The sequence below is a fragment of the Eptesicus fuscus genome, chromosome 16 (genome assembly GCF_027574615.1).
Source record: "Eptesicus fuscus isolate TK198812 chromosome 16, DD_ASM_mEF_20220401, whole genome shotgun sequence".
NCBI lineage: Eukaryota > Metazoa > Chordata > Mammalia > Chiroptera > Vespertilionidae > Eptesicus > Eptesicus fuscus.
The window spans coordinates 36,836,210-36,851,248 of NC_072488.1; the positions used below are offsets into that span (position 1 = coordinate 36,836,210).

At 38.2% G+C, this 15,039-nt stretch overlaps 1 protein-coding gene across 4 annotated transcripts in view; it reads right to left on the reverse strand.

Annotated features, from left to right (window-relative positions):
• The window catches only part of WDPCP (WD repeat containing planar cell polarity effector), a 261,553-nt gene that overhangs the window by 172,918 nt on the left and 73,596 nt on the right, over positions 1-15,039 (reverse strand). For all 4 annotated transcript variants that reach the window (XM_028154524.2, XM_054727870.1, XM_054727868.1 and 1 more), the window contains exons 5-6: positions 14,057-14,127; positions 13,713-13,772 (exon numbers count right to left, since the gene is read on the reverse strand). In XM_028154524.2, coding sequence (XP_028010325.2) covers positions 13,713-13,772; positions 14,057-14,127 — 131 coding nt within the window. The remainder of the gene's footprint in view (positions 1-13,712; positions 13,773-14,056; positions 14,128-15,039) is intronic.

Here is a 15,039-nt window from a genome sequence, read left to right on the forward strand (position 1 = left end):
GGCCGGCCTGCAAACCACCACAGGCCCTTCGCTCAGGCCGCCCCACACCCCAAGGGAACCCCCACCTGATCCGGGACGCCCTTCAGGGCAAACCAGCTGGCCCCCACCCCTGTACCAGGCCTCTATCCTATCTAATAAAAGAGTACTATGCAGATTGATCATCACTGCAACACACAATATAGCTGCCCCCATGTGGTCAAAGATCCTGCCCCCATGTGGACACCAGATGGCCACCACAAGATGGCCAGCAGGAGAGGGCAGTTGGGAGGCACCCGGCCTGCAAGGGAGAGCAGTTGGAGGTGATCAACCCTGCAGGAGAGGGCAGTTAGGGGTAACCAGGTCGGCAGAGGAGGGAAGTTGGGGGAAAACAGGCTGGCAGTGGAGTGGTTAGGGGGTGATCAGGCTGGCAGGCAGAAGCGGTTAGGGGCAATCAGGAAGGCAGGCAGGCAAGCAGTTGGGAGCCAGCAATCTGGGACCCCTCGAGGGATGTCCGACTGCCCGTTTAGGGGCCTAAACGGGCAGTTGGACATCCCTCGAGGGGTCCCAGATTGGAGAGGGTACAGGCTGGGCTGAGGGACAACCCCCCTCCGTGCACGAATTTCGTGCACCGGGCCTCTAGTAATGAATATAAAATGCCAGCACAACTCTGGTACATAATAAATACACGAGTTACAAAAATAGTAGTAACTAGGTCAATCCTCATACTAATTCACAGTCAGGCGGGTAGAGAAACTAACCAAAGATCTCATAATTTGTGGGCAAGTAGACTAAGTCAGGAAAAATCCTATGTTCTTTCCTTGGCTGTTGACTTCTCAGCTGACTTCCAGACAATATCTCACCTGGTTTCCCTCTCTTTAGCTGCTCCTCTATTCTACACCAATCTTCCTCTACACCAGTGGTTCTGAACTCAGGATGATTTGGGCCACCCGGGGACATCTGGCAATGTCTGGAGACACTGTGATTTGTCACAGCCTCTATATGTTAGCCATGTCCACTGAGGCTCACCTAAGAGAGTGCTTATAAATAAGTTGCTATAGAGGCAAAGGTGTTTTCCATATCTCCATCAAGCAGACTTGGAGAGTCCTCAAATTCTAACACTTTTCTCACATATAGAAAGGTAAGAAATGAGAACTTGGTCAGATATCTTGAGTGGAGTGGTGGGCACTGCCCAGTTCAGAACAGGACCTAGAGGAAGCCTGTTCCATAGTCTCTAACCAAGTTCAGGGCTATGGCTCTGATGACTAATACCAGTTGTCAAGACAGAAAGAGCCCCAGGCAGGTCAGAAAGCTGTGGCAGCTTGATACAAATATCCTGTAAGAACACCTCCTTGCTTTCTTTCCAAGTCTCCGCTCACCAATCAGCCTTCTTATCTTTAACTTAGTCTCTTGAGTAATTCATCCATCAGGTGGGAATGCCCCAAGCAAATGAGCAAGGTTTATGATGCCAAATATAACTCGCACTGTGAATTAGTAAACTACAATGACAGTTAATAAATCAGTTGCTTCGGAGTTTAGTTACTGTGAATGTTGTTAGTACAAGAAAACAAATGAAGATAACATAAGAGATAGATAAGTTTAATTAATCAGAAATTTTCTGCTGAAAATACACTGGGGAGGAAATTTTTAGAAGTTGCAGACCTACATGAATAGCATCATCCCATTTTATTAGGGGGAAAGTAGGTGTGGTATGTGTATAAATACATATTACAGAAATTGTCTATATAAACACAAGAAAATATCAGAAAAAATATGTCCAAACTGTTGATAGTAGGTACCTCAAAGAGATGGAATTGGGGAGCTAAAGGCATGAACTTTAACTCTTACCTAATAGATTTTAAAATATATATATATTTTTTAAATTGATTTCAGCGAGGAAGGGAGAGGGAGAGAGATAGAAACCTCAATGATGAGACAGAATCATCCATTGGCTGCTTCCTGCACACCCCCTACTGGGGATGGAGTCCACAACCCAGGCCCTTGACCAGAATCGAACCTGGGACTCTTCAGTCCACAGGCCAATGCTCTATCTACTGAACCAAACCAGCTAGGGCCCTGATAGACTTTTTTAAAATTGGGATTATGAATGATGTTTTACTTTTTATGTATTTTTGGTATTTTTCTATAAAACATTTTAAAAATAAAGAAACAGTTCTTAAAACATGCTCATAAATATACTATTTTATGTTTTTAAAGAGATGTGGTTTTAAAGAGATGCTTTTATGCCACATGTGTTTCTAAGAAGTCAGAATTTGAATCACACTGAAAATGAACTATAATAGAGGCTCCTTATCCAAAGCATCAAGTAGGAAACTGAACTGAGTCCCTCTCCTCTGCAATCTAACTTAGTAAAAAAATTTTTTAAGATACCTTTTTCTTATCATATTGCCTCATTAGATTGTTCACCCATATCCAATTTCTTTATGTACTAAAAAAATTATTCCTAACAATTGTAAGGTAATGTACATCCAAACTACGGATTACCAAATGAGGTAGGTGTAGATTACTGACATTGTGTTGTACATTGTTATGTGTAGCACTTACAGAACAATATACAGAGAGAAATTCCATTTACTTAAAAAACATATACAATGATGAGTGCTTGTAAATGCATGAAGGACATAAAACTGTTGACCGTGGTTACCACAGAGAGAGGAATAAACTTGAGGTAGAGGGGCACTTTTACTTTTTACCATATCTGTATGTATGCCATCTTACAGTGATCAGGAATAATCTTCATTTTTTTACATTTTAAAACATTAAAAGTGGGAATAAAGATCACCACTAAATCTTTTTTTTTTTTTTTTTAGTTCCTTTGGTTTGAGATGACTATTTTTAATTGCTCACCTTTACCCAAAGACTTCAAATTCACCAGTAAATTCTGATTCTCTTCGATTTTTGTCAGATTTACCATTTTTAATTTACTTCCTTTTCCATTCTCTTTTACAGAACCATACTCAAAAGCTGCCCTATAGTATATACTAATGTAGCATTTCCAAAAGCATAGTCCATGAGGTGCTAATCTTTGATGATGTTCAAAAAAAGCTGGCTTGGACACTGTATATAAGAGCCTCCTCTGGAAGACTATTCCCTCAGTTAATTTAAACACACACACACACACACACACACACACACACACACACACACACACACACACCCTTAATATGCTATGGGATATCTTCCTACATCAACACAGAGTATTATGATGGGCTTAAGGATAGCAGAGATTTCTTAGGATAAGTACTGTTAAAGTGTTACTACTGCTTTTTGTTTAGTTAGGCACATAAAACCACAAAAATCTTTAAAAACAAAAATCCATCACAAAATACTGAGCAGTGAGTGTTACAACTTCTCCCAAATAGTTTATCATTTCGTCTTTAACGGAACCAGGCACAGTCCCTGCCCTCCTGGAACTTTCAGTCAAATTGAGGAGGTATATAGTAATTAAAAAGTCACACAATGAATATCAAACTGGAACTGCAGTGAGTGCCAAAAAGGACATGGTGTTGTAACAGCAAATAATAGAGATCGAGTTTGTCAGGGAAAGCTTCCCTTAAGAAGTGGTAATTGGTGGACTGAGATCTAAGGATAAGACTGTGTTACCTCAGAGAAAGGAGACTAAAGGGCATTTTAGGCAGAGCCAGGAACAATTCGTGCAAAGGCCCTGAAGCAAGAGAAAGCATGTCGAGCAACAGAAGCCTGGTACGGCTAGGGCACTGAGATTGAAAGAGGGTATACTAAGAGATGAAATTAAAAAGGTAAATATATTGGGACCAGTTTAGCTTGGCCTTTATCTTAAGAATAGTGTGATGCTATCATTTTAAAAATTCAATTTAATGACTTGATTTTTGGAAAAGATAACACACTCATCAAGTTCCAGAAGAAGATAATAAATTATAGAGGCATACAATTAAAAGTCTTATTCCTATTCCTGTACCCCTCCCACCTATGCTTCCTACTCTGTCCTAGTTAATCACAGTTTCTTATCTATTCTCCAGAGCTGTAGAAGGGTTTTGAGCAGGTTCGTTTTTTAAAATAACCATTATGGCTACAGTGTGGAGGACAGACTGATAGAGAGCAAAAATGGAAGCAGGTAGAAGAGTCAGAAGTGTTGAAGTAGTCTAGAAGAGAAAGGTGAGGTGGCTCTGACTAAAGTGATGAGCCAAGAGAGGGGGAGCCTCTGGCAGATGTGAGAAAGATTTAGAAGATAAAATGAACAAGAATCAGAGATTAGTTGGAAGTGCGTGGGGGCACGTGGCATGTTGGGTGAAGAACAGAATGATTTCAAGGATAAACAGATGACTTCCTGGTTTCTGGTTTCCATAAGTAGATGAAAGGTAAGGCCATTCACTGAGATTAGAATGGTGGAAGAGAAGCAGGTAGGGGACTCTGAATTCCACTTTAAAGATACTGTGTGTTTGAAATTTTTTTTAAGGTGCCCAAGGGGAGACATCCAGTAGGCAGCTGGATTTATGGATTTGGGGCATTGGGCTAGAGGTCTGAGCTCTAGAGAGAAGCCACTAAAGCTCTGGATATAAATTTGATAACCTAGCAGTTCAGAGTGAAGAGAAGAGGGCTTAGAATTGGGCCTTGAGAAATTCTAACATTCAAGGACAGAGGGAAGAAACATGGGCCTGAAAAGGAGACAGAGAAGAATGCCAGAGAGGTAGAAAAATAAGAGAAGAGCAGTGTCATAGGAACTAACAGAAAAAGCATTTCAAGAACAATGGAGTGGTCAGTAGTGTTAAATTCTCCCTTGTATTTAAGATTATCCTGTTTTTAAAAATTCTATTGGGGCCTGACTGGTTTGGCTCAGTGGATAGAGCGTCAGCCTGAGGACTGGGGGGTCCTGGGTTCGATTCCAGTCAAGGGCATGTACCTTGGTTGCGGGCACACCCCCAGAGGGGGATGTGCAGGAGGCAGCTAATCAATGTTTCTAACTTTCTATCCCTCTCCCTTCCTCTCTGTAAAAAATCAATAAAATACATTAAAAAAAATTCTATTGGGTTTAGGAATATGGAGTGGTTGTGCGTGCGTGCGTGCGTGTGTGTGTGCGTGCGTGTGGTTTTGTTTTGCGGGTGTTTTTTTGGGTGACTTTTTGTTTTGTTTTGCAAACTTAGTAGAAAGTTTTTCTTCAGTAATATTCAGGAGAAAAGCACAATTGAAGTTGATTGAATGCTGAATAAGCAAAAAGGAAATGGAGAATCCAAATAGTGATAATTCTTTGAAGAAATTTGATTATGAAGGAAAGGAATAAGACATATTTATCTCAGGTACCACTAAGAGTTGTGATTTATTTAAATAGAAAAGACTTGAGGTTATTTAAAAGTTGAATGGGAATCTCAAGGGACCCAAATAGTCAAAACAATTTTGAAAAAGAAGCAAGTTAGGACTCACACTTCCTGGTATCAAAACATATAAAGCCACACTAATCAAAACAGTTGATGCTGGCATAAAGACAGACCTACAGACCAGTGGATTAGAATAGAGAGAGCCCATAAATAAACCCTCACACATATGGTCAAATGATCTACCACAAGAGCATCAAGACCATTCAATAAGAAAAGGAGAGTCTCTTCAACAAGTGATGCTGGAAAAACTGAATAGCCACATGAAAAAAAAAAGTAAAAATTGGTTTTTATCTCATACTATACACAAAAATTAAGTCAAAATGGTTTAAAGACCCCAAACTACAAAAACTCCTTGAAGAAACGATAGGGAAAATTTTCATGACACTGGATTTGACAATTTCTTGGATATGACACCAAAAGCATAGACCACAAAAGCAAAAGTAGACAAATAGGATTCTATCAAACTTTAAAACTTTTGTGTACCAAAGGACAAAATCAATAGAGTGAAAAGGCAATCTACAGAGTGGAAGAAAATATGTGCAAATCACATATCTGACAAAGGGTTAATAGCCAGAATATATTTTTAAAGGTCCTATTACTCAACAACAAAAAATAAAATACCCCAATTAAAATATGTGCAATGAACTTTAATAGACATTTCAATGGCCAACAAGCATATGAAAAAAATGCTCAACATCACTAATCAATAGAGAAATGCAAATCAAAACAACAAGATATCACCTTACACCCATTAGTATAGCTACTATAAAAAAAAAACAAAAAAAACAAGTGTTAGGATGGGGAAAAAGTGGAACCATTGTGCACTATTGATGGAACAGTAAAATGATGTGACCTCTATGGAAAACAGTATGGAAGTTCTGCAAAAGATTAAAAATAGAGCTATCATCTAATTCTGCAATCCCACTTATGAGTATACTAGAGGCCTGGTGCACGAAAATTGGTGCACGGGAGGGGGAGGAGGTCCCTCAGCCTGACCTGTGCCCTTGAGGGATGTCCAAATGCCCTGGAGGCAGGAGAGGCAACCACCGCCACTGCGCTCACCAGCCATCAGCCCGGCTTCTGGCTGAGCGGTGCTCTCCCTGTGGGAACGCACTGACCACAAGGGGGCAGCTCCTACATTGAATGTCTGCCCCCTGGTGGTCAGTGCGTGTCATAGCGACCGGTTGTTCTGCTGTTTGGTCAATTTGCATATTACCCTTTTATTATATGGGATAGCCAAAAAATTCAAACAAGAGTCTCAAAGAAATACATGCAAACCCATGTTCATAGCAGCATTATTCACAAACAGATAAACAAAATGTGATATACATAGAATGCAATTGTATTATTTTCTTTCTTAAAGAAAATCTTGTCACATGCTGCAATATAGATGAACCATGAGGACATTATGTTGAATGAAATAAGCCAGTCACAGAAGGGCAAACACTGCATGATTCTACTTAAAGACGTATTTAAAATAATCAAACTCTTAGAAGCAGAGAGTAGAGGGTGGTTGACAGGCTGGGGGAGGGAAAAGGGAAGCTGTACTGAAGAGGTATAGAGTATTCAGTGTGCAAGATGAAAAAGTTCTAGAGATCTCTTTCACAATAACATAAATATACTTAACACTACTCAACTGTACACTTAACAATAGTTAATGTGATAAATTTTATATTGTGTTTTAACCACAATAAAAACGTTTAACTAAAAAAAATTTAGATTGGGAAGATCCAGTTGACAGAAAGTTTAAATTTATTTATTTAAAAAGCAAGTATCTGTGACAGAAAGTTTTAAGCATTTTACATATATTAACTTAATTCTTATAATAAACCTATGAGTTAGATACTTTTATCTTCATTTTATAGTTCATTACTCTGGCATGAATAGGTGAAGTAACTTCCCTGAAGTCACACAGTTAGTAAAGCCAAAAGTGATACCAAAAAGAAATAATTTGCGCTTTCCACCCCTATGCTATGCATAAGAGAAGTGACCATCACGTGGGGTCCTGAGAAGGCCAGAGGCAATGGGGTCCAAAGTTTAGACCAGAGGTTCCCATACTTTCTCAGTCCATAGCACCCTTTGCATCTCAGTAATTTTATGGTGCCTTTTGGCCAAAAGAAATACCTGCTGTCCCATTTAATAAACAGACTCAAACAACTTAATCATTATGTCCCAACAACTTGGTAGCCATTTGAGAATGTAAAAGAAACTGGAAAAAAAATTTCTGATTTAATTCTGAAATAACCACAACTACATACTAATAAGTTGCATGCATTAATGAAGTTGGGCACTACACAACTTCTCCAACCTTGGAATCAGATTGGACAACCTCACCCTTGTTCCTGTTCTAAGTTAATTTTTGAGTGGTACTTGCTTTGTATTACAGCAAGCCCTAAAAATCCAGCTTCATAAAGATATGACACCCTTGGAAGGAATGCAGTGTCATCTAATGTGAAACTCTGCACTAACTTGGAGCCACTTATCTGTATAGTGCCCAACAGAAGTCTTGTGTTTTCCAAAATTTTTAACTATCCTGCAAGACTCTGGTGAATTCCCTGCAATCCTCAGGGTGCCTCAGCGCACAGTTTGAGAACTGTGCATCTAGATGGAATCCTTGACCTTAGATCGGAGTAGGGACTGTTGCCCTCCCATGGCAGGATGATGGACACAGACATAGTGGAAGTTTATATGCTTGGCACACAGTGCACTGGGATCTCACAATGCAACCTCGGATTCTAGTTAGTCCAAGGAGACTACCAAATGACAGGCACGTCACTGCGAGGAGCCACTGTGAGTACTTTATATGCAACACTATTTTATAGGAAGCACAGTTATGACTGCTTTTCATTTCATCGTTACTTAAGCAGCATATCTGCTAACCTAATAGTTGTTGTGTGTGTTTTTTTTAACTTTAGGGTATAAATTACAGTTTGGCAAAAGCACTTGACATGTTTTCTTTATCGGCTACATTGGCATATATATGTATAACATAATATTCTCAAATATCAGTAATGTAAAGTTGATGAGTTCTCACACCCGATCTTAGATGATTTTAGTTTATACATTTCTAACTGGCTCATTCCAAATTGTGCGTCTAAAAGAAAGTTCTAAATTTAAAGTAAGTCATGTTTTAAGTTTTTGTGTAAAAATTTTGTATAGGTAAATATAATACATTAAAAGTTTTCTCATTAGCTCTGGCCAGTATGGCTCAGTTGGTTGGAGCATTGTCTTGTATACCAAAAGGTTGCGGTTTGGCCAGTCACGATGTACACCCAGGTTTCGGGGTCAATCCCCAGTCGAGGCACATGCGGGAGACAATTGATGTTTCTCTCTCACATCAATGTTTCTCTCTCTTTCTCCCTCTAATATAATTTTTTTAAAAAAGTCTTCTCATTAGCTAGTTATGAAAGCAATTTTACTTACCCTTTAAAAAACAGATGTTTGGTATGTGTTTGTTTCTACTTTGTAAAATATATATCAAAATCAAAATAAAGGAACTATATAATAAAGAGGTAATATGCAAATTGACCCTCACACCCTCGCATCACAAGATGGCCACCCTCACGCTGTCACAAGATGGCTGGCAGGGGAGGGCAGTTGGGGGTGACCAGGCCTGCAGAAGAGGGCAGTTGGGGGTGATTGGGTGGCAGGGGAGGGCATTTGGGGGCAACCAGGCATGCAGGGGAGGGCAGTTGGGGGCGACCAGGCCTGCAGGGGAGGGCAGTTGGGGGTGATGGGGCTGGCAAGGGAGCAGTTAGGTGTCAATCATGCCAACAGGGGAGCGGTTAGGTGTCAATCAGGCCGGCAGGGGAGCGGTTAGGGGGCAATCAGACAGGCAGACAGGCGAGTGGTTAGGAGCCAGCAGTCCCGGATTGTGAGAGGGATGTCTGACTGCCAGTTTAGGTCCAATCCCTGTGGGCCTAAACCAGCAGTTGGACATCCCCCGAGGGGTCCCAGATTGCAGAGGGTGCAGGCTGGGCTAAGGGACACCCCCTCCCCCCAGTGCACAAATTTCATGCACCGGGCCTCTAGTTTCTAAATATGTTGTGTCACTTAGAACTGCATTCAGGTGCATGTAACATAAACCTAAAAAAATCGTTACTTAACTGAATGGGAGTTTTTTTTTTCCTAAGAGAACAAGAAATCTGGAGTTAGGCAGTCCATGGCTGATAAGACATCTCCACACTATCTATCATCAGGTTCCAGGCACCTACTGTCCATTCCCTTCTCCTTTATTAAGTGGCTTTTCATCAGCATTACTCCAGCAATTATCCCCTTTCCTGCATCAAATTTTCCCCCACTGGATCACTCCCATTAGCAAACCAACAGAAATAGATGTTATTTATCCCAGATAAATAAGAAAATAAACCTCTTTTGACCCCACCTCTCCTGCCCTATTTCTTTATTTTCCTTTATAACATAACCCTTTCTTATGTTGTAAACCTCTAATTTCTTTCCTCCCATTATCTCATAAAATGCATTCCAATCAGGCTTCTGCCCATACCATCTACTGAAACTGCTCATATCCAGGTCACCCATGACCTGTGTGTTACTCTATCCCAAGCATGTCAAACTCGTGGCCGGTGGAGCATGTGGCCCACTAGCCGCAAGTTTGACACGCTTGCTCCATCCAATGGTCAATCTCAGACATCCTGTTACTGGTATCTTACATACCAGTTATACCTGATTTTCTTCTTGGAACTTAATTTCCTGGACACCATACTGCCTTCAGTATGGTCTACCTCTCTGGCTAGTACTTATCTCCTTTCTCCATCTCTCCAATCCCCAAATGCTGGAGGACCCAGGGATCAGCCCTTCAGCCTCCTCCCTAGGTGATCTTCAGCAACCTCTTGGCTTTAATACCATCTGTGGGGTTTCCTCACAAAGTTATCCCTCTAGCTCAGACCTTTCTCTGAACTACAGATTCCTATAACCAACTGTCTATTTGATTTCTCCACCTGAATATCTAATGGGCATTTCAAACATTGATGTCCAAAACTAAGCTCCTGATGTTTCCTCAAAATTGTTCTCAATCTCCCCTTTACAGTGAATGGCAACTCTATTGCTCAGAAATTTCTTCTATACTCCACATATGATCCATCAACAAATTCTGATGGCTCAAAATTTAAATTAGACTCAGAATTTGGCCACTTCTCACCAGTTAACCACTCCCATAAGTCAAAACCACCATTGACTCACCTGAACTATGGAAACAGCCTTTTAACTTATCTCCAATTTGATCTTTGTTCCCTTCAATCTATTTCAATCACAATAGCCAAATCGATCCAATTAAAAAGTAAATCAGATCAAGTTCCACCTCCACTCAAAAATCTTCAAGGGTTTCCCATCACACTTAGAGTTTAAGAAAAGTCCTTTCGGAGGCCTACAAGGCCTTATATAACTAGTCTCTCATTCCCTCTGGTCTCAATTCCTATACTCTTCTCTATCGTGGTATAAATTTAACAGTGTCTTAATGCTGAAACTTTTATTACCTAAGAATAGTTTGTTAAATGATTTTAGAAATTCAGAGCAGGAAATTATTCAGCACTTTCTTATAATGAAATCATTCTGGGAGACTGAAAAACAATGAGAAATGTATTTGATACCTAGTAAAACTAAACTCTGAATTATACCTCACACTTTTTATGGCATTTTAAACTAGGAATAGGCATAGTCTGGAAAACCAACTTCAAAAGGCAATTTTCATTCAGAACATATTGATTTATAAACTTATGAATTTGTAAGTGGAAAGAATTATTTTTAAAATGATACAATTTATATGTAACTGGATCAACAACATGAACTAAGCTCTGATAATGATGACAACCTATAAAATCTCATTGTTCAACAGAGGGAAAATCCAAGCACTGACTGCATCTTCTGAAATCCTTTAAGTTGTTGTAGTTGCCTTGCTGATTTCTAAACAATTTGACTTTTTGGAGAAATAAGGAAGAAGACAACAAGATAAATTCCATAAATCCTAAATTTGCCATGGAGGGCAAGGATGAATAAAGATTTACCTGATGCACAGAAGAGGGATCCTAAGAGAGCTTATGGTGATGATTTATTTACTTTGCAACTAAGAAAGCCTTAAGGGAATCCTTTTAAACATTTAGCTTGCACCACCAAATTTTTAATTTACTGTAATATGAGAGATCTTTAGGAAAATACACATAGACATATTTTTAGAAGACCTAGCTAACAGTCCTGTCTAGAAACTAAGAAAGTGGATGGATCATGTTAAGAGGTCTCTCAAAGGCCCTAAAGATGTGGGGACTAACCCAGACTTGTGGGCAGGGTGGAGGTAAAGTTATCTTGTTAAAATATATCACATCAAGAGTGTGCTGGTTGTAAAAGATCTATTTTAGGAATATCTTATCAATCATAAAAATAAAGCACAAAATATAAAAAAAGGTAAGTTTCGCCTTGGTCCGGTGGCTCAGTTAGTTAGATTGTCTTCCCATACACCAAAAGGTTGGGAGTTTGATTCCTTGTCAGGGCACATACCTAGGTTGTGGATTAATCCCTGGTGGGGGCAAATACCAGAGGCAACCAATTGCTGATCACTGTTTCTCTCTCACATCTATGTTTCCCTCTCCCCACCTCTCTCTCTAAAATCAATAAACAAATACTCCCATGAGGATTTTAAAAAAGTAGACTCATTGGTATAACAGCATAAGAAAATAGTACTTCAAGTGGCTGTAAATTACAAAAGCAATTTTGTATATATTTATCATGCAAATTCCTTTTTTGAGTTGAATTAATTCACTAGTGAAGGACATTCCTCTCCATGCTCCCCCACACATACATACACCCAAAGTTGCTTATTAAATTAAAATGCAATAAAACCTATTTTAAAAGGATTGCCTATTGGGATGCTCCACTGCATATTTTAAGATACCTGACATGTTCCAACTTACCCTGTGCAACGGTAAGGGTGGAGGCCATGAGACACACCTCATACTATAGGTGGTAGGCATGCCCTCCAGTCAAATAATTTTATGCTTGCTTTTAAGGTGAGTAATGGCATTGAGAAGTACAATTTGAGTTGTACTAACTTTAAAACTTTCTGGAGCATATTTTATATTCAAGTTTTAAAGTCTGATTAAAACTTTTATGAAAACAAATTATGAATTTTTAAATAATCCCATTCTTTTGAATAGTACCCTAAATTGAATTTAAGAAGTATTATGGTTCTAAAAATATTAATTCAGCCTTGTTAAACAGTCTCTGGAAAATAATTTATGACAGTTGAGGAGGTAGCTAAATAGTTACCCTCATGAGTAAAGTTGATGAATTTAAACAAAAAAATGAGGAAAACTAGAGTCCACTAAAATGATAGTCTATACTCGAGTAGTAGATTAAGATTATGTTCCTAATTACTACAAAGTCAACGTTGTAGATTTATAGATAGAGCCATGAGCCTGAATTTCAGATTAACAACAGTCTTAAAATAAGTCAAATTGTAAAAAAATAAGAATTTAAATTGATACAGAATATTCAATTCCATAAAAGTTATAATTATCAGTAGAACTGATGTACCTTAATTACATGTATGAGTAGAATATGACTAATGATTCTTTTTATCATAAGCAAGTAAAATTTTTCTAAGCAAAAAGCCTATCAGCAAGGCTGAGGCATCTGTCCCTTATTTTGTGATCAATGAACACTAATTATTATGATGATGTCCTGAATCTAGACTTATTCAACATGTAACTCCTTGTCTAGGTCTTAACAGTGCTGTCCAATAAAAATTTTTTTGGTAGAAATGTACTGTGTAGATATTGTCTACTGAACACTTAAAATGTGGGTCGTTCAACTGAGGAACTGAATTTTTAATTTAATTTAAATTTATATTTAAATAGCCAGAGGTGACTAGTGGCTACCATATTACACAGGACAGCTTAGAAACTTCAAAAAAAAGAATAATAACAGCAAATGTCTTATTATATTAGGTCTCACTCTAGTCTGTTGATTTCCATAAGCAAGGCATTCACAAATGTTTACAGAGTGGTATGCCAAAGCACCTTTTGTCCTATAATTCTACTTCATTCAAAAATATGATTACATTTATGCCAGTAAATATTTAATACAACGGTCAGACAATTCAAACAAAAACAGCACTGGGAAGGTTTTTAGTAGTGCCTGTAGTGTGTCAGTACAACTACACTGATTAATGAGGTAGCCTGGTGGCCTGTGTCAATCGGTCTCAGGTTAGTTCTAGAATGGCTAGAATTCAAACTATGAAATATCCACTCCTAAGAAGTTTTTGTCCATTACCTATCATAACACAAGAATACCAATTGCTGCATAGTTTTCAGCTCCACTGGTTAAATACTGCAAACGCACGTCAAACCATTTTACCTGACAGACATATTTGTTCTTCCATTTGCTCAGCACACACTGACTGTTTTGCATCAGCTCCTGAAGGAAACAGAAGAAGGGAGTGCAGTTGGCTATACACATTGTCATTATCAGTTAAAGTGCCTCTGATTTGCAAACCAAAAAAAAGAAAGAAAAAGAAAGAAAGAAAAAAAAAAAAAAGATCAGCATGCCATACAAAGATGCAACTGTTTTGAAACTCCTCACTGGACAAAAGCAAAGCTCTCATCACCAGGAGAGTCGATCCTTTATGAAAATTAAAGCTGTTGAAAGATGTTTTAAAACAGATTTGTTTGTTGCCATTTTTGAAACTTCTGGAAAGATACCTCCAACTCCTTGAGTGAGTCTCGAAGTTTTTCTGGGCGTCTGTTTTTGAGAGTCCACGGATAATCTCGTGCTGGCAAATAAAACATGTACTACAGTTAGTTAAACATGACTTAAGGAAACGCTACTAAGCAGTGTGCCTAAGGAAGATTAAAATAAAACACCTCCTTAATTGAGAGGAAGTGGGCTTCATTTCCATCATCGAATGACAGCCTTTTGAAAGGCTTTGTCATAAGAACAGAATTTTTACCACAAAACAATCTCCCTGATCATAATTTTATGATGACAACCAACAAGGCTCAGAGAATGCCTGGGAAAGTTTCCTAGGCCTGTGAACCTAGTACTTAAAGGTAAATGACCCCCTCTTTAACAAAAAATAACATTTTCTTTTATATAATTAAATGTTCAATCCAAAAAAATTCCAAATTCTCAAACCTGAAAATTCCTAATGAGTAAATGAATACAGTGAGAAAAGAAGTTAAATGCAAAAAAAAATTATACACAGAAAAATGCATTTTAAATTAAGCATCAAAGCATCACATACTAAGATTAAGGAAAGAATGGAGACAAATCCAAGTTTTAACAAATTAGGCACTAAAAGTGCTCTTTTTTATGTAAAACAATCCTCTTTAAAATCTACACCACAATTCAATATTGATAAAGCTTTGCTGTGTTTTAAATACATTTGATTAAAAGATAAAATTATTTAGTAGTCTCAATGTTAGCCTAAGTCACACTAAAAATAAGTTTTGTTTAAAAAAATTAACAAAATGTTAAATTGATTATAATGATATCTATTTCATCATGAGATAAATTAATCTTTGAATTCTCCTACATAATAATTTTAAATAAGAGTTCTACATATGTGTGTATGTATGTTTTGTATGAATATACATATAATGTGTTGTATATAGATATTAAAATTTTACAGTAGAATTGCTGTGTCTTATTTCAGCAAGTTTATTTTAAAAACATAATTTATGAT